At 47.2% G+C, this 19,350-nt stretch overlaps 1 protein-coding gene across 1 annotated transcript in view; it reads left to right on the top strand.

The window, feature by feature from the left end:
• Positions 1-19,350, top strand: part of DSCAM (DS cell adhesion molecule) — an 818,243-nt gene that overhangs the window by 685,230 nt on the left and 113,663 nt on the right. Inside the window, exon 16 of the mRNA XM_046001392.1 lies at positions 8,641-8,711. Within this exon, the coding sequence (XP_045857348.1) occupies positions 8,641-8,711 (71 nt within the window). The remainder of the gene's footprint in view (positions 1-8,640; positions 8,712-19,350) is intronic.

The raw sequence follows: 19,350 nt of genomic DNA, 5'->3' as shown, positions 1-19,350 counted from the left end.
CATCTGGCAGTTGCCATGGCAGCACCTGTCTCCCAGAAGGCCAGGTGAATAGGCACTCCAGGTTCCTGGCCTGCAGGACCATTCCCTGAGCCCTCTGAAGACAGTCTCTTGGCTTCCAGGGCTGACCTCTGGGATTCGCCCTGCACACAGGCTGCTGGGGGCCCCATGGAGCCTGTCTGATTTACTATTCAGATGAGCAAGGGGAAAATGCAAGGAGGGGAGCAGGTAGGGCAAAGGGAATCTCCAAAACAGAATTTGTCTTTGTCTTGGTACATAGGCTTTGTGGCTGACATGCAGAAATCAGGTTTTCTGACTTGTGACTCACGGAGAAGGTAGGGCAACTGTCCTGGCCACAGGTCCCCTCATCAGAACTGTCTTCAGTGGCAGCAGATTGCTACTAACGCTTCCCAGCAGGTATACCCCGAGGCACATTTTTGGGGGACTACTGTCATCTCAAGGTGACCTTTTCCCATCCTTACTGCTCACTTTCCTTAAGAAAAAAAAAAGGGGAGGCATCTCTCAAGCAGGCCATCTCTCTCTCAAATGGAAGCTGTAGACGCTCTCATCTCTATGGTAATACAGGACCCAGGTCTCAGGCCCAAGGGACATCTCTCAGTACTGAACTGGGAATGTGTCTATGAGGTAGTTAGGTTGGGGTCTTCCCCACCTCCTCTGCTTTGAAGCTACACTTGTCTTCCTATGGCCCTTCCTGCCCCCAGTTCTCTGCGTGTGTGCTGTGCCCTCTGTCTGGAAGGCCGTCCAAGTTCCCTGTCTTCCCAGATGACTTAGTGCCTCCTCTCCCACCACTAAGTAGGAATCCTTCTGACAATTGCCTCCGAGGCATGTTGTCCTTTCTGCATGGACCTCGGGGTCCTGGGTGATGCTGTGTCCCTCTCTACCTCAGTGGCTACAGGCTCCTCCTGTTTCCCTCTTCATGTGTGTGTGGCACAAGGCAGACCTTTCATGGAAATCCCATGTGGGAGGAATCGTCATAGAGAGGCCTCGCAGGATTTTGTTAGAATGGGTGTAACAGTGATCGTGTGTGTGTGTATGTGTATAGGATGTGTTTGCACTGACATTTTGAAGGGTCTTATAAAGCAGGAAAAGTAGAGAAAGGCAAAAGGGAAGAGCTTTGGAAGGTAGAAGAAGAAGACACACCCAACCAGAGCTCTAAGACCGTAGGAATCATCGGGACCAGCAGCCTGAGATTCCCAGCCCTGTCCTGGTGGGCTGGGGATGTCCCTGGTCACAAACCGAAGCCCAAGCACAGCAGGCCTGAGCCTGTGGTTGGCCTCGGTCTGCCTACCATAGTACAAATCTTTGAATTTAGGTTCCAACTTTTTTTAAAATTATTTATTTATTTTTATTTCTTTTCAGCGTAACAGTATTCATTGTTTTTGCACCACACCCAGTGCTCCATGCAATACGTGCCCTCCCTATTACCCACCACCTAGTTCCCCCAATCTACCACCCGCCGCCCCTTCAAAACCCTCAGGTTGTTTTTCAGAGTCCATAGTCTCTCATGTTTCATCTCCCCTTCCAATTTCCCTCAACCCCCTTCAACTTTTGAAATTGGGAAAATTCACATCAAAATCCAAATTTAGAGTTCCTCCTGAGTGTCTGCTTGGCACCTATCAGCTGGAACCAAGTATATAGAGGTTACCTTGAGGGTGACCATAGGCTCCCCTCAATTAATCATCATCCCACCCTTCTTTGATTTAAAGGTTTAGCAACTTCCAGCCCATGGGCCAAATACCCCTTACAACCCTCAAGCAAAGAATGGGGTTTACATTTTAAAAAGAAGACTATGGGGACGCCTGGGTGGTTCAGTGGGTTAAAGCCTCTGCCTTCAGCTCAGGTCAAGATCCCAGAGTCCTGGGATCGAGCCTCGCATTGGGCTCTCTCCTTAGCAGGGAGCCTGCTTACCCCACCACCCCCCCACCCCCGCCTGCCTTTCTGCCTGCTTGTGATCTCCATCTGTCAAATAAATAAAATCTTTTTAAAAAATAAAATAAATAAAAAAATAAAAAGAAGACTATGTAACAGAGAACTCCCGTGGCCTACAGAGTCTGAATATTCACTATTTGGCCCTTTACATGAAAAATTCACAGATCCCAACTTAGGTCTTGCTCTGGCGAGAATTTGGATTGGGGATTCCTGTTGTCTCTCCCAATGCAGAGCTTAGTGAAGAAGGAATCCCTGCCATCTGCACAGAATCCTTACCTAATGCTGGAAAACAGCACTTCCCAATGCCCCCACACCCAGGGTGTTTTCATGTGAAAGTGTGCAGGGGTGTTACCATACACTCTGATGCCCTCAACACGCAGCAGGGGCCTCACTGTCTAGTACTCTCTTCCCGACTCCCCTCAGCATCTCCTAGCCCCTCAAAGAGGAGAAGGTGAGGGAGGAAGTGGACACGCTGTCAGAAGTCTACAGGATTAGACCGGAACAGACCAGAAATGCACGGACTCGCCAGGCTCATTCAAGACCCATGAGCATGTCCCATCCACAGGTGACCATCACCAAGACCAACTTCCCCTAAAGGTCACATGTCACCTATGGCCTCTGCCCAAGTTTGGGATGACTGATCCCTTCACCATTTTCATTATGAATCTGCCCCTAGAACCTGGACATTCAGTTCTTCAGGAGCTCGCTGGGAAACCACTGAATTTCTTCAGATGCCTCAGAGTGGAAGGTCAGAAGGTCAGAGTCGCCACATGGAGTCTTTGGGTTTCCGTTGGATCCGGTGCTCGATTAACATCCCTTTGTACCCTTCCTGATCACCTTCCAGAGCAGCAGCTCCAATCTCCAGGAAGTGTCCCCTCTCTGTGCTGAGCTGGGGGAGGAGGGAGACAGGATACGATGAGGCTTAAGGAAGAAAAGGCATCCACATGTAACAGTAAACGTGAAGCATGGCGCACAGTAGGGCCTGGTGTGGCATCAACTGTATCCTCCAGGGGACAGCAAAGGCACAGGAAGAAATTTCTTCCCACCAGGAAGAACCAGGCATGCCCTACACCTGAGCCTTCAGCAATCTGCCTCCACAGTGATCGTTTTTCTCCAGCTTCCATTTAGAGACTTTGGAAATTAAACTAAACAGATTACTGGCTGCCTTACTGCTCCTCATTCATGCTCTGTATAAACTCCTTGGCTAACCTAGAATGTTCTGGAATGTTTTGAAATATTCCTCCCCCTCTTCCCACACCTCCTCTGGTGTTGGGTCAAAGGTCATCTCAGTGAGTCCTACTGTGACCCCTCCCTATTTAAAGTCCAACCCACTGCCCACTCTGACACATTTGGCGCCCACCCTCCCTCAGTATTCTCCTTTGTAGGAATAACATCACATCACCATCAACATAACATATAAAAATATAAAAATAAGTGAAAAAAATGAGTAAAAACTTGCATATACTTTACCAATTTATTTTGTTTAGATCTATTTTGGGTCCCTCCCACAAGGTCAGGAATAGTTGCCTGTTTTGGTTCATTGCCGAATCCCAAACACCAAGAACAGTGTTTGGCATGTAATATGTGTCAAATACATAAAGAGTTTAAACTAATAAGCTACTTATTTGATAAATAGTTATTACATGAAGTCATCTTTTCTCTGTCTGGGGGTCAACTATTCTTTGTTTTTAATTTGATTTTTATCAAACACCGTTTGGTCTCCTTTGCCCAGCGTAGAGCGCCATTCTCTCCCTCCTGCCTCCAACAGAGGAACCCATGCTTGTACCCTAGTCCTTGCCGACTTTGGGACCTGCAAAAAAGAGTAAGCCTTCAGTAAATCCCCCAATAAGAGAGAGAAATTTGGGAGTGATTCCCAGGGAGATGGTTTAGCCAGGGTAATTGATTGATTTGGCACCAAGACTCTGCAGAAGCCAGGAATGGCTTCATGGAGGGGAGGGTATTTCAAGGGCACAGGGGAGTTCTGCAGCTGAGGTCTTGCATTCACGATTTTAAGTGAGAGAGAGAACCATCCGTGAAGAGTGGCTGTCAGGGAAGCAGGAGGCAGGAGAGGAGCCCACTGAGGAGGTGGGGAGGAGAGCCAGCCCTGATACCTGGGAGAGGAAACAAGAGCCGAGGTCTGCGTGTCTGGCACTCAGGAACGTTCTGTCATCACTGTCTTGACCAAAAAGAATTGCCTTGCCTGGGAAGAGCAATAGGAACTGCACATATCATCTTCAATTATTCCTGTTTTGCAGATTGAACAATTTTGGCTTCTGCAGAAATGCAGAGATTATTTATTGTGGAAAACCACCTTCATTATTAATTCTTACCTCCTATCCTTCTCCTCTCGCAAGAAAAAGTGAAATATTCTAGTTTAAAAACAGAAGAAGAAACTACGCTTTCCATATATAGTAAAGCTTCAGCTCAAGAACATGAAAAGAAGTTCTTGAATGTCAGACGTCAACACAGTTTTCAAAGTTAGTTAAATAAGTGAGTACCCAATGGTTGATCTTGAATACTTTCAGCTTCGGGGAATTCAGTCTGTCTTGGATTAAATTTTACAGAAATTGTCTACTTGCCAGGAGTTGAGGACCTGTGGAATAATTACAGCTCAAGAGCTTTAAGGAAAGCATGAAATTTCTGAAAGCAGACTCATTTTTTATTGTGTTACATTAACCGCATACACTACATCATTAGTTTTATTTTTTAAGATTTTTTTAAAATTTATTTGACAGAGAGAGAAATTATAAGTAGGCAGAGAGTCAGGCAGAGAGAGGGGGGAAGGCAGGCTCCCCGCTGAGCAGAGAGCCCGATGCGGGGCTCCATCCCAGGACCCTGAGATCATGACCTGAGCCAAAGGCAGAGGCTTTAACCCACTGAGCCACCCAGGTGCCCCACATCATTAGTTTTTGATGTAGTTTCCATGACTCATTGTTTGCATATAACACCCAGTGCTCCGTGCAATATTATATACAGATAATTTTTAAAAGTTTTTCCTCTAATGTTTTAGAGGAATGGAAAATTCAGTTCCCAAACAAAATGCCTCCTAATTATATTGGGCATGACTCTAATGTACGCATATAGATTATATTCTTTTGGAGTTTCTCTTTGACATTGTTTCTGTCCCTTTATTTTTGAGGGAGAGGTCTGGACTAGATTGGAAAAGCAAATTCTCCCCAATTCATGACTGCATCATTGACTTCACATTTTCTGATAGAATCAAGATCATTTTGCAAACACTATCCTCCTGTCTTTGTTTTCAAGCATGACTGTATCATAATGAGGCTGGGATGCCTACGTTCATAGCCCCCCCCTGCCCCCAGAAGGCCCCACCAAAGGCCACAGCCAGAGACACCCAAAGGAAGCAGGATAAGGTGCTGTCCCCACTTTACCTTCTGTTCCTCACCGACAAGATCTTCTTTAAGTCTGATTTAGCACAATTAAAATAATGCAGCACCCATATAGCTATCAGACCTCAGAATCATTTTTTCAAGAAGGATTTTTGTGAATGAACCCCATGCTTCTCGATGACCACAGAGTTATCAGTGTGAGAGAAATCACAGATCTTCATGGGAACTTGTATCAAAAGGCGGTTCTGCTCAAAGCGCATGACCCTGGGAGCAGAAATTAGGTACAGAGCTATAAGAACAGTGATGGCCGGTCACTGGATGCCAGCCCCTCCCTTGGTCCCTGCTCTGGAGTCGGCTTCAGTGCTAACAATGTCTTCCCGCATGGGGACTCATGGGTAGACCCAAGAGCCCGCAACACCCCCAGCAAACCAGCTGTCCCCGGGACCTGCCGGGAGAGAGGAGTGTGCTGTGCATTCTGGTTGGCACGTTGCTTTACCCTTCAAAGTGGGGACTTGCTCCAGACCCAGATCAGGAAGCCATGCAGCTCAGAGTCAGCTGGGGGAGGACGGCCTGGTGCAAAGGTGTCTCTGCACCAAGTGCCCAGTGCCACTGTGATTGTGATGGTCCCCACACTGAGGTGGGGGAAACTGGGGGGGTGACACCCAGATGTGCGCAGGCAATGCTGGTGGAGGGGAAAAAAACCTCAAAGACAGAAGGTCAGATCTGCCCAGGGCAGGTGCGTTTGGGTTCCACTGAGATGTTGACCATGGCTGGGCCCGGGGAGGGGGGTGGTACATGGGGGTGGGCGTGCAGAACAGAGCATGCAGAGGGAGGCAGGATACAGAACGCAAGAACACAGGGAAGTGAGTGTGATGACCGAGTGGCTTCAGGGGTGCTCTGGGCCCGTGTCCCCTCTAAAAGAGGTAAACTGGAAACCAGATCAATGCTTAGGACCCAAATAAAAACTGCCACCAGCCATGGATGCGAGACCGGGGCAGGCTGTCCAGCGAGGCTGAGAGCCTCAGTGGGGACACTAACAGACCAAGCACGAAGAGGAGACGTACAGAAGAGGGGTCAGGCCGTTGTTACAGGACGAAGGAGGTGTGGAGAAAGAAGCTGACTCCCCTCTCTTTCTCTCCTGGCCCTTGTAAACACTTCCTGCCCCAATATTTCCAATTCCCTTCAAGTTCATATTTACAAAAAAGAATGAACCATCTTTTCTGGCAAACCGGCTTCTCCTCTTAGTCTTCTCACTTCTCTCCTAGTCCCACCATCCCGGGCTTCTGGAGTCACTGCCCCCCCAACCCCTGCCTTCTTGCTCATGTAGGGAGCCAGAGGGAGGGCCCAGTTGCCCCTCCTGGAGAAGAAGTTGGGCACCTGTTTCTTCCTGCCCAGCGCCAATGCTTCCCCAGTCTACCTGCACACTCTATCTGCACCTGTTGATGCCATCGTGAAGGCCCACACACAACTTTTCCCTGTGTTATGGTCACAAGTCAAACTGGGGCTCCATGCTCCCTGTGCTGTTAAGGGCACATGTTTCCATCAGACACTGCCATTCCCTGAGCCCTTGTGTTCCTAAAGTCACGGCCCGCCTTCCTTCTCCCGTTCTGATTTCTTGCCTTTGCCTCTTAGGTCATTTTATTTTTATTTTTTGAAAGATTTTCTTTATTTATTTGAAAGGGAGAGGGAGAGAGAGCAGGAGCCAGATGGATGAGGGGCAGATGGAGAAGCAGACTCCCTGCAAAGAAGAAAGCCCAACACAGGGCTTGATCCCAGGACCCTGAGCTCATGATCTGAGCTGAAGGCAGCTGCTTAGTCAATTGAGCCACCCAGGCACCCCTGACCTTGTCTCTTATTATTTGCTAAGAAAACACAAACAGGTTTGAACCTATTTCCCTCAACCAGCAAGTCCACCAAAAGTTCCCCCATTGTTTCCTCCCTCCTCCCACCACAGAGATGGTCACTCTCATGTCCCAGGGCCCAACCATCTCCATTCCTGACAATACACTTGCCTCTGTGTTCAGACATCGTTCCTTTGAGCATACCTTTTCTTTTCATTACATGAATTTTCTCCTTCTCTCCCCTTGTGTCCAACACCCAATGATAATGATTATTATTGCTTGTATTTACTGAGTACATTATTTTCATAACAACCCTATGACGTGCATTTTATTGTCCTGTTCTATAAAGAGGGAAACCGAGACACAGAAGAATTAAGTAACCACATAGCTGCTAAGTGAGATAGCCAGAGTTTGGACTCAGAAAGAAAGATGGAAACACCCATCAGCTTAGCAACTCCATTACTCCAAACTTCTTCTCCTGAACCAAGGAGATCATGTTTCCCTTGACCTTGCCTCTCCTCTAATCTGACCTTTACCTTTACCCTTCCACCGGTTTCCAGACCCTTCAAACCAGCTCACAATCAGTACTGCTACTTTCTCATCTGCCCTGTGCTCCTCCCCTTTCTGCAAAGGGGCTTCTCCACGTCCACAGAGACGGCCCTTGTGCAGCTCAGCAGGGATGGCAGGACCGTCCATCCCATAGAGACCCCAGAGGGGTCTCTCCCTCCGAGTCCCGAGTTCCCTCTTTCTTCTGCTTCAGTGTCTTCTGTGCTGTCGGCTGGCAGACTTTTCTCTCTCACAGTGCGTGCATTCTGCTGTTCTGGTAACACGTGAGCTCTCGATGGACTAAAACATGTTCTGCCTCTTAGTTCTACCCTGTGTGCCTGGTGCTGGCACGTTTCTGATACCCAGTGACTGACTGGAACCGGCAGGTAATTGGAATCCTACAAGTCTTGGAAATAGGATGGTGTGAGTTGCATGCTTTGACTCTTTAACTCTGCTTCTTCTTTCTAAGGCTACCACCCGGGGTCATGAGAGTTTTCAAGCATCAAAGTGTGAAAACCCAAAGCCATCAAAGGGACTCAAAAGCAGAAGAATCCTGATTTTTTTTTCCCCATGACCTCAATGCCATTGTTCCTAAACATGAGTTCCAAGGGAAAAAGAAGGGTCTTCGATAGGCACCAGAGGGTTTCATAAAAGCCATGTTGTCTTACCCCTTCCTGTCTTACCTGGGAATTTGCTCAGACTTGAGTTGATTAATCACGTTGTCAAAGGTGTGGTGAGGAAGAACGCAAGGATAGGTCCTCAAGGTTCATTTCTCATGGGAGCAAGGACGCACAGGGTGAATTCAGTACCAGAAACTCGGCCAAACTGGTCTGCTCACTAAAGCTGCAAATACACTTCTCTGTGCTGCCGGGGGCCTGTCTCCTGGGCCAGCGTGTTGTGTAGACATCAGCCTGCTCTAGAACTCGGTTCTAACCTGTGGGTTTTGGTCTTTACAGCTCCCGACGGCCCACCTCAGGAAGTCCACCTGGAGCCCCTGTCATCTCAGAGCATCAGGGTCACCTGGAAGGTAAACCGAGCAAACCCTTGTATTCTGGCACTGTGCTTGCGGGGTGAGCACTTCACGCCCATGCCGCGTTAGGATGCCAAGACAGTGACGTTGTGTGAGACTTTGGTTTTGCCACGTTAGATTAAAAGCTCTTTTCTTGACGTCCAGTATATGTGTCCACATTCTGAATACTTTTACAGCCAATTCTGTTTGCAGAGAGAGCAGAGTGTGTGTCTTGTTTTCGTTCTTTGAATCTGACGGGGTCCTGAGCATGGGTGGACACACAAGTAGGGGAATGCATGTGCTTGGCACACCTAGCTTCAGTCCAGGGGAAGCCTTTTCTAAGGTGGTGCTTTCCCAAGGTGGCAGATCCAAGCATGGCAGAGAGCGCACGGAACTGGCAGAAAAGACTGTCACTGTGCCACTAGCTAACAACGTCCTCGAGAAGGCCCTTCCCTTCCTCCTTAGCGTGGTGGCCTTGGAGCCAGCTGCCATCCAAGGCAGTGGTGCCCACACGTGGCTGCAGATGTGGGCTGGCCACTGGTCAGCCGAGGGCTTGTGGCTGGTCACTGGGATAGACCCTTGAGCTTCAGAGCAAACAACCACACAGGTAGCACGGTTCTGCCCGGCCGCCATGTTTTTCACAGCAAAGACATTGGTGAAGGAAGCCGCGTTGGTTTACGTGCTGGAGCTTGCTGGTCACGGGCGGCACGTGAGGTCCCGCTGCCCCGGAGATCTTGAAATCACTCACCCAGCAGGGAAAGCTGTCTTGGGAATTACTCATCCCTGGACGGGCTCCTGCCGATGGTGACTGTGGACTCTACCTAGAATGTTCTTGTTGGGTCCCCACTTGTGTGAGCCACACTGGCTTCTCCAGTTCTGAGGTTCCCTTCCTCTGCTCTCCCCCTTTCCCCGTGTCCTCCCTCAGAGCAGAAGCCAACACCCACAGTGGGGTCCTCAAGTGGCTCGCCCCTAAAACCATAAAGGCCTCGTGCATCACCCCGTTGGTGTTTTCCTTCTGGTACCAGCCGGTTTGTAAAGGGAGCTGCCTCTGTAACATAAAGGCTCCTCGTTGTCAGGGTGGCCACCATCTTCAGTGCCGATGCTACAGCCCCTTTGTGCGAGCCCTTATACCCCAGCCGGTGGTTGGCTCCGGCGGACAGCAGACCGGGGTGTTCGGCCGCACAGACAGCAGATGCCGAGCAGCGTGGGAAGGGCTGGCGTTTCTGTGAGCGTATCCGCTAGCTGCGAGCATCACACACCATACAATAAAAGGCCCTCAGCGAGCCATTACCCTGGACCCATCCTGGCCACTCTGTAGACGGGGTGCTGACTCACTCTGCCTCAGCTAACGGCTCTGTGAGGCCTCATTCTCTGGCTCTGCTCAGTCTCACACTTGGCCACTGAGGAAGGACAGCGACTCCTGTGGCCCCTAAAGATTTCTGGGTCCTGCCTGAGAAAGGTGTCTGTCCGCAGAGCTCATGCACCTAAAAATGGAAACTTTCGAGACTTTCCAGGCATGGTGTCCTTTTTGTCTCCAGAAGAGAAAGAAAGCTAAAGTCAGTGAATCGCAGTTAAAGTATTTCTTCTTAATGTTGTATGGAAAGAAAGCCCTGATCCCGCTAGATCATGAGTCAGTGGTAAGGCACGGTTTGTGGAGCAGAGGTTTCTCTCGGAGCTGTGGGCAGATGTTGTGGGGCCTGTCAGCGTGGACAGGTGTCCGGGAGATTAAACAGACTGAACCAGGTAAGGATCCCCGTTCACTGGCTTGTCACTTCACATCGGCCTGGTGACGTCATGAGAGTGCATCCCTGGTTCAACTGAACTGTATGCTTTTATCTACAATCCAAAGTATATGTAAAGGACATTTTCCTGCATGAAATATGACTAGATTTTATGGTGTAAACACCAAAGATTTGCATTTTGCGTAAGGAAACTGACCAGAGAGGGAAAGAGAGAAGGAAGTAAGGAAAGAAGGAAAAATCACATTAACCCAGAGAGGGACCCATGCCCCAGTCGGCAGGACAGCAACACCATGGTCATGGGGCAGCGAGCTGGAAGCTCATTCAGGGTCACAGGACGACCGACAGAAGTGAAAGCTGCCTTCAGGGGAGAGAGGAGACAGAGGGGAGAATGGTGCCGTGGCTTTGGTGGGGAAACAGCCATTTTAGACTCTTGACCTCTGAAGGGTCCCAGGCACTCTGGCAGCTGTTAACACTGGAACTGGATCCTGGTTGTTTAATTATAGTATGAGCAACCCTTCTGTGACATATCCCTCCCACTGAACAAAATAAACAGCACAACTTCCCCTTTTTACTTTAACCCTGTCTTTCACCAAGGAAAAGGTCCAAGCTTTTAAACTTTCAAGCCTGGTGAAGGTTCCCCATGACCCGCTGAATGGAGACCGAGACCTGCTGGACTCAAGAGGCCATTCAGCATTGGCTGCAGGTGTCTCCCCATCTTGCCCCTGTTTCAGCAGGCCACTCACGTGCCCACAGATGGCATCTCCCTCCTCCTTCGCTGTCACTGATGACACTATTCTCACACCCCCAACCCTGTCCAGTCCTGCATGACTCTGGAAGGAACTGTCTGAGCCCCCATGGGACCCTCACTCTTGGTGACAGCTCATTGAAGCCCCCATCCCATGGTTCTACCTTCCACGTGCCTGGACCTCCTCTGTGGTTCAGAGAGCTTCTTAAAGTCAGGGAGGACCTCATTCACCTCGGGTCCCCAGTGGGTGGCACGCTTGCATGAATGAATGAGGGAGGGAAGAAATGATTGGATGAGGACATCTGTGAGTTGAGAATGAAGGAGTCCACAGCCCAAGTGTTCCAATCACAACAGCCTCCCAAGCATTCCATCTTCCAGGAACTGCCATGGAGAAGGCCCCCAACTGGGAGGAGCTCCGAGCTCCAGCCTGTACTATCGTGGGGTCTAATTCACGCTGCCGTGAAGTTCCCTGGGCCCCCCTGTGGTGGGTGCCCAAGACTGCCATTCCGCTCCATGGAGCACAGGGACCCACCACTTTGCCAATGGGCTTCTCCTGTAATTTACTGAAAATATAAATGACAGTAATGGTTCAAAAAATTTGTGATACGTGTCAGAGGAAATGGCCCTCTGCACATCACATCAAATGTCAGCCTTCAGGAAGATGTCCAAGAACTGGTGCCCTATTAAATTGGGCTTTTAATAATTTTAAGTATTTGGAGTTAAATAAAAACGCTGAGCAGTGCCTTGACAGGAACTCGAGAGATAGCGTAAGTGGTTCCAAATAACTAAAAAGGAAGTAAATGATAATAAAGATTCATTTTCTAGCTCTTGTTCCTCCCCTTTGAAAAACAGAAGAGTTTGCATAAGCAAATGCAGTTTCTTGCAGTTTTTGCTGGGGTTATTCAGAATCAGAGAGGATGTGGGGCACCTGGCTGGCTCAGTCAGTTAAGCACCTGACTCTTGATTTCAGCTCAGGTCACAGTCTCAGGGTCGCGGGGTCTGAGTCCACGGTGTGCTTGGAGCTCAGCTCGGAGTCCACTTGCCCCTTTCCCTCTGCTCCACACCCCTCCTCTCAAACAAATAAATAAAATCTTTAAAAAATCAGAAAGAGGAGCGCCTGGGTGGCTCAGTGGGTTAAAGCCTCTGCTTTTGGCTCAGGTCATGATCTCAGGGTCCTGGGATCGAGCCCCACATCGGGCTCCCTGCTCAGCAGGGAGCCTGCTTCCTCTCTCTCTGCCTGCCTCTCTGCCTACCTGTGATCTCTCTGTCAAATAAATAAATAAAGTCTTTTTAAAAAATCAGAATATTTAAAGCTACTGATTATTGATAATATATTTAATTAAGTACCTCAAAATCATAAACCTAAAGGAGAATTTTTTGGCTTTTCAGAAAATTATGGTTCTAGTCTACCTCCCTAAGTGCCGAAATACTGACAGAATAAGTCTCTCTTGACAGTGCCTGTCAGCTTCTCTTCTGGTCAGTCTCAGAATCAACCAGTCCCATTTTATTGCAAATGAAGGACAGTTTGTTTGCTATCTGTATGTGTTCATAACATAAAATCTTAAGTATCTGAAATATTTAACTCTTACAAGTATCTCAAAACATTTCTCCAGAGGATGCAATTTAAGGCAGAATTTTTTTTTCCTCTTGATGTAAGTATTTTCTTTTGTTTTGAATGAGAAGTCTTTTCAGAGCCATATGCTATTCCAAAACTATGAACATTTCAATTGTTTAAATATTACAGTACTAAAAACGGTTGTCCAGACTGACAACTTGGGAAAACATCCTGAGAATAATTTTGCCACTTTCTTGCCCCTCTGTATCCAACCCTTTGGCTGGGTTTCATTTAGAATGAACAATGTTGCAGAAGAGATTACCTGATTTCCATAAAATTTGAACATCGCGTATTTAGGGATTTAATTAAATTTCAGTAATACTTTTAACTAAAACACCACATCTGCACAATCCTCAGTAATTCCAACTAATTGAGGCATCATTGCAATACGTTATGTTTCCCAGATGAGCTCTTACAATGGGAAAATGGCTTAGCTTGTCATTTAAAAACAGAACCGCCTGATTGCCAGTGACCTTCATCATAATGATTTAATAAACTGCAGCCTCCACTTGACTCTGGCATCTAAATCCCTCTACCCAGGAAATGGCACGCCATGTTGGAAAAGGACTGTCTTCAAGAATGCTATTTCCTGGCCGGGGTCCCTGGGAAACCAGTCTTTCTTAGCACTTGCTGTCAGCCAGGCATTGTGCTCAACTTTGCATGCATTATACCCTTAGATCTGTGCACTGGGTGTATCGGGTTTCGTACAAACTCCTGACCTAGAAGGGATTTGCCCAAAATCTGAGGGCTTGGAACTGTCAGGTCAAGGACCCTCACCGGCATTTTCCGACTGGTTTCTAAGCAACCGATAAGCTAAGGTACACAGGGTGCCAAGATGGTGTCTTCTGCATAGTAAGTTTCTACAAATATTAGTTTCTTGTCCTGTTCCTTCCAACTTCATGTTATAAATTTTACTCGACTTTAATAATACAGAAAATAGGAAAAATGTAATTTCTACCTTATCCCTCTTTCTTTCCAAATGTAAACTTAGCCTAGCATACGTGAAGTCGTAAGTCAACACCCCTTTTCCAACATCCACTGACATTCAGAAGGGTTGCCTTGAAATTAATTTTACTTCATTCCTTGACTCTCGCTTTAATCCTCGGGGTATGAAAAATTACAAAATTTACATTTCTTCATCAATTTGTTCTAGAGTTGGATTTACAGCAGCTTTATTAAAAATCCCAATGACCAACGTGTCTTACAAATATTTAAGGAACCGTTGGCCCTTCTCATATTGGCAAGTCAGCCTCTTCCCCCTCTAACAAGAGGAGGAAAATCCAAAATTATTTAGGAACATTTTGGTTGTCTACATACCCTGTGATTCTTCTCTCTCAACTTCTCACAGCTGACTAGCTTTGTGAGAGTAGAGGGTGTATTTAATTTTGTTTCCCTTGTTTTTGTTTGTCCACTATATCCCCAGTAGAAGTATATTTAAATATTTGTTAAATAATACATGAGACATTCCCATTGTATACATTCATGTTAAAATATTCATATCGATAGGGGCTACCTTTTCTTTTGGAAACCCTTGGACTATATGCACATCTTACTTTTTGTGTGCATGTGTAAAACATACAAATCCCTTTAATATAACCACTCATTGCTCATGTGCCTCACTTGGCATATATTTGGCATCTCTCCCCATCGATTCCTTGGATTAGCCTTCCTGGTTTAGCCATGGGATTGGCCTTCACCAGTGACCCCAGTTCTCTGCTCCAGAAAAGAGCCTCAAGCCAGGCTGCCCAAAGGGTCCTGGCTGGCCTCCCAACCTAAGCAGGCGATTCTCCTGGTTCCCAACCCCCAGGGGTAGCGAAAAAAATGCTGGCCACATTTCCAAAGGCTTCTCAGCTTCCAGGAGCGTGGGTCCAGGTCTGACACCAGGCATGCTGGAAAGGTTGGCTCAGACTCAGTATAAGGAGGCCCATCCCAGTGTACCACTCCAGCTAACTGACCCTGACAGGACACAAATTGGGCTTGGGCTAAGAACTAGGACCAAGGCCATCTCCATTCATCAGCTGGCAGTCCTTTCAGATGGTTTATTCTGAATGCCTCACACTGAGCCTTGATGAACCTGACAAGGCAAGGCGTCTGAGAGCAGGCACTTCCGCGGTTCTGTTTCAGAGCTGTTAGATTATAAACTGCTAGGATACAGTGAGTCCGGTGGCAAGGATGGTATTTTTGCCTTGATAGAGAACCTATCGTCAAAGATGCAAATATGAGTAGTGCGTAGGACTCATGAGGTCATAACTAAAAGAGCATTCTGGACATGAATTGATGACCAGTCATAGGTCTTCCTTTGTCTGACATGTCAACATCACATTTTGTAAGTGAATTAGGTCCTAAAGTTGGGACATCCAACTAAAAATTGCTCATGGTTGAATAATATTGAAAATTACTGTCTATTAAGTACACTGTGCACAATTTTAGCTATGAAATCTTACAGGGAGTGAAAACTATATACAAAAATATCACTGGACAACACTTGATTATGCATAGAGTAGGATTAACATAAGTTAAATCCATCTACAATAAGTAAATTGCATATAATAAGAATATGATATGATATGATGAGATGATATATAAAAAGTACTGGATTCGACTTCAGGAAAATTAAATATTACCCCCACTTCTTTACCTAATAAAAATGACCTCAAGGAAGTTACTTTGTCTTTGCTGAAACTCAAAACATTTACACTAGTTCCATTACTTGATAACAGGGAGGATGAAGGGCCTGAGGGCACTTGGGAATCTGAAGGATGGGCCCTGAAAGGACAGACTTGGTTTGATCTCCTCCCTGGATGCTGGCCCATAGTGACTCTGGATAGCACAGCCTTTTCTGCTGACAATACATCCCAGGAAATGTAAATCTTTTGAAATTTGCCTGAATAAATAAATAAATAAATAAATAAATAAATAAATAAATAAACTTACCTTAAATGACCTAGTATTTGCTGGATAGGTAGTGATTTTAAGAAAAATATTCATAAGACCGTCTCGGGTATAGTTTTACTGGTTCTCATAAAACACTGACTCTACTTTTAACAGAATAAATCAAAATTCGAGTTACAGTGAATATGGGACTAAGTATTATAAATGCACTGACTGGCACCCATCAAGCGGGTGAGTAAGTGAATATACATTGTTTTGTGTGCCTCGTTTTCCATACCCATTAAACCATGTTGCTAATAACACATTTCTCATCAGAGAAATCAAATAAGGTAGATATGTTAGTAAATGAGCACAGATGTTAGGAGGAAAAATCAAAGGGATAATCAAAAGCATGCACAGTCAAGAATTCCACAGACATCAGATGACACCTGTTATTTCACCGACATGTCTCCTGAGGCAAATGAAGAAATCTGATGTTCCTTTTATGATTTTAAACCAGACTGGACAAAGTTCCCTGTGGTCTGTTTCAGGAAGAACTCTGGCCAGGACAGCCGTGAGCCAATGGCTGCAGGAGACTTTCCTGCATCGAGTCTCCACATTCCGTTTTCATGGCAACATGAAACAGAACAGGAAAACACAACGTATATTTTCCGATTCGTTTCACCAGTACAAATACGTTTAACCTGATGCACTAAGATATACCCAACTAACTCTACCTCAAGGCAATATTTTAAAAGTGACCTCCTCTTTGTATTAAAATCTTGGAGAACTCGTTTTACAGTCTTGTAACTCTTGTGATGGATTCCTCCCGTCAGCACATTCTTTTGAAAATTTTAACCTAAGATGTAAGAAGCGCTATATGCTTTGAGTAATCATAGAAATCCAGGAAATGAAATGATTCTGCCTTTTAAAGATATATTATCATTTATATTTTTTCTGAAAGTTACAATCTAAAGTTGGAAATAAGCCCTGTTTTTATCTGAATAACAGAAGAATTCAGGAGGTGTATTCTGATTGACTTCTGGAAGTCAGAATTCCCAAGAAAGTAAGGGAAGGGGCAGAGAATGGGCAGTGTCCCTCCTGGGGGCTCTGTTCAGGACCTGGGGCTGTCTCTGCATTTGGGCACATGTCAGGTGCATCCCCCATCTGAGAACCAAAGTGGTCCCTGGGAGAATCCCACACCCAGGATAGCATGTTCCTGACAGGAGAGATGATCCTACTGAACACTTTCTCAATGCTCTTCTCCTCCATTATCCATTTAAGAGTGCTCATGCCTGAAATTCCTTCAGTTGAGGTTAAAGCTTCTCATTACTCAAGCGCAGATAAGAGACAAAGGTAGACAGTTCTATGGAAGCAATGCACCTCTATGCTTCAATCATGACGTAAAGTATCCATGGTAGATGTTAAATCCATGACCAAAAGTCTGCTGTTGATGCAAACATTGCTGGATTTCTTCTGGTAGAACATACATTAGGACTTCTCCAACCCAGCAAGAAATGGGACTGACTCCATCAAGCCCTCACTCCAAGACCTGGCCTCTCTCCAACCTTCCTCTCATGGAGGTGCTTCTCCTCCCACCACTACTTGCCTCCCATCCTCACCCCACCTCCAATCCCCGCCCACCCCGTGAATTCTACCCCACACCCTGCACGCTGATTCCGTCCACACTGAGTCCCCGGGGGGTCTGCAAGCTGTTTCTGTCACGGAGCAGAGAGCAAAGACCTCCAGCCTTGTGAGCTACAGAGCCTCTGCCCTACCTCCTGCTCCACCGACTGTAGCACAGAGGCAGACGGCCGGTAAAACTTACTCGGGCAACCAGCATTTCAAGTGCGGGTAATCTTTATGTGTCACTAAATATTCTTCCTCCTTTGAATTCTGCAGCCATATAAATACTTAAAAGTATATGCGTTCTTAGCTAAGGGCCATATAGAGGAATGGACAAATATGGCTGCAGGGGCACAGAGTGTCAGCCATGCCCTACTGAACACGACCACACCTGGGAGGCAGACACGGGCCGCTGGAATACGTCACGAATAGCTTCCTGTTACGCGGCTCTCCCAGCAGAGAGCTAAAGCACTGAAAGACTCTTCCCAGGAATGAAGTTAGAGTCTTCCTTCCATTCAGCGGTGCCTTCTGAACGGCAGATCTTCTGTGGTTCTTCTGGACTGACCTTACACTAGCAGAAGTTACAAAGACTAGGACAGTAGTCATTCTTCCTGTGGTTGAAGCTGGCCATTCCTTTACAAAGACTCTGATATCTTTGAAAATACTGGCTTTTCTCTTGTTTAGCAGATCTGGATCAAGTACCCCCCCCCCCCCCAGATCTCCGCAGCCACCCAGCCATTCTTAGGGGCTCCCACTACCTACAGGGGAGCTACTCCAAGTTGAGTCCTTCTGGAGGAGCCAAGCCTTTTGAGATCACTCAGCTGCTGCTAAATAGTTGAGGTCCCAGCCTTGTGCTCACAGACTGGTACACACTCTTTCCTGGCGTCCTACCCCAAACCCCTTTCCCTCTGCATCCCAGCTGCCTGTGCAAAGTCTAGATGCACAGGTGAGACCTGTCTCTCAAAGCCTCACAGTCTCCAAGTGCACTCTTTCCTGGCTGGGTCCTGGCCTCGCCTCTTGGTGGCTCATGGACCTGTCTCCTTCAGCCCCTTCCCACTGTCTCCCTGCTTTTTCCCTGGTCTGAACCTGGACAGCTCCACGCTCTGTGTCATTCTCTTCAATATCCCAGACTCTGGGATACCCATCACCGCTCTGGCCAACTCTGTTTCTCAGAAACTTCGAGACATCTAGAGGCCCTGACATTAAATGTGGGATATCCTGGAGATCAGCTCTCACAGCCAACACCAGGTGGGGTCTGCGGATGTGCTATGAATTCTTTTGTTAGTTCTCCGGCAGAAACCGCTGGATAAGCCATTAAGGCTGGTGAGAAATACTGTGTGTGGTTACCAGAAAGTGTGCTATGCAGACAACAGTGCGATTCGGAAAAAGGAGGGGACCCAGCAAGAGCAGCTCTTCAACATGTTTGCTGGTCGGATGAAGGAATGAATGAATGCGTGAGTGAATGAAACGAGAGCCACCCCACACTTCAGAAATTAAATGAAGTCCTGTGATGCAATAGTTAACCTCAATTTCATCCCATAAAACTGTAAGAGCCTGTTTCTAAAATTCTACATGTGTTTTCCAAGCCCGAGCACACACTTGGCCGCTGCCTCCACCCCAGCTGCCAGATCTGAAGAGAACTCAGTGACTATCAGCTTCAAGTCAAAGTTCTTGGCCTCTCGGTACTGTGCCTCCTTCAACGTTGTGTCATTCATCCTTAATTTCTCAGACCTGCGCTGAGTAGCTCCTGCCATCCCTACCTGCACAGTCAGCACAGAAGCCTTCTGAAGGGTCACTCGGAGCTGTTCCTTCCAGGACCGTCTCTGGTTAGCTCTCCCGGGTGCAGTGGGGCAGGCTGATTGCATTCCTGCGAGGCTGTCCCTCTTGCACCCTGGCCGGTCCTCCTAGAGACTCAGATGAAAGGTGCCTTCTCTGGGAATCTGGGAGTCTTTCTGTCACAACGGGGAAAGACACCTCTCCCCTTTCCCTTCCATGATACCCCATGCCATCCCTTGGCACTGCGAGCACCATGCTCTGCTCTCACCACAGGCTCCCTTG

Source organism: Meles meles, chromosome 4, assembly GCF_922984935.1.
Source record: "Meles meles chromosome 4, mMelMel3.1 paternal haplotype, whole genome shotgun sequence".
Lineage (NCBI taxonomy): Eukaryota > Metazoa > Chordata > Mammalia > Carnivora > Mustelidae > Meles > Meles meles.
The sequence above is the reverse complement of the archived record's forward strand: the minus strand, read 5'-3'. Positions and strand labels throughout refer to the sequence as shown.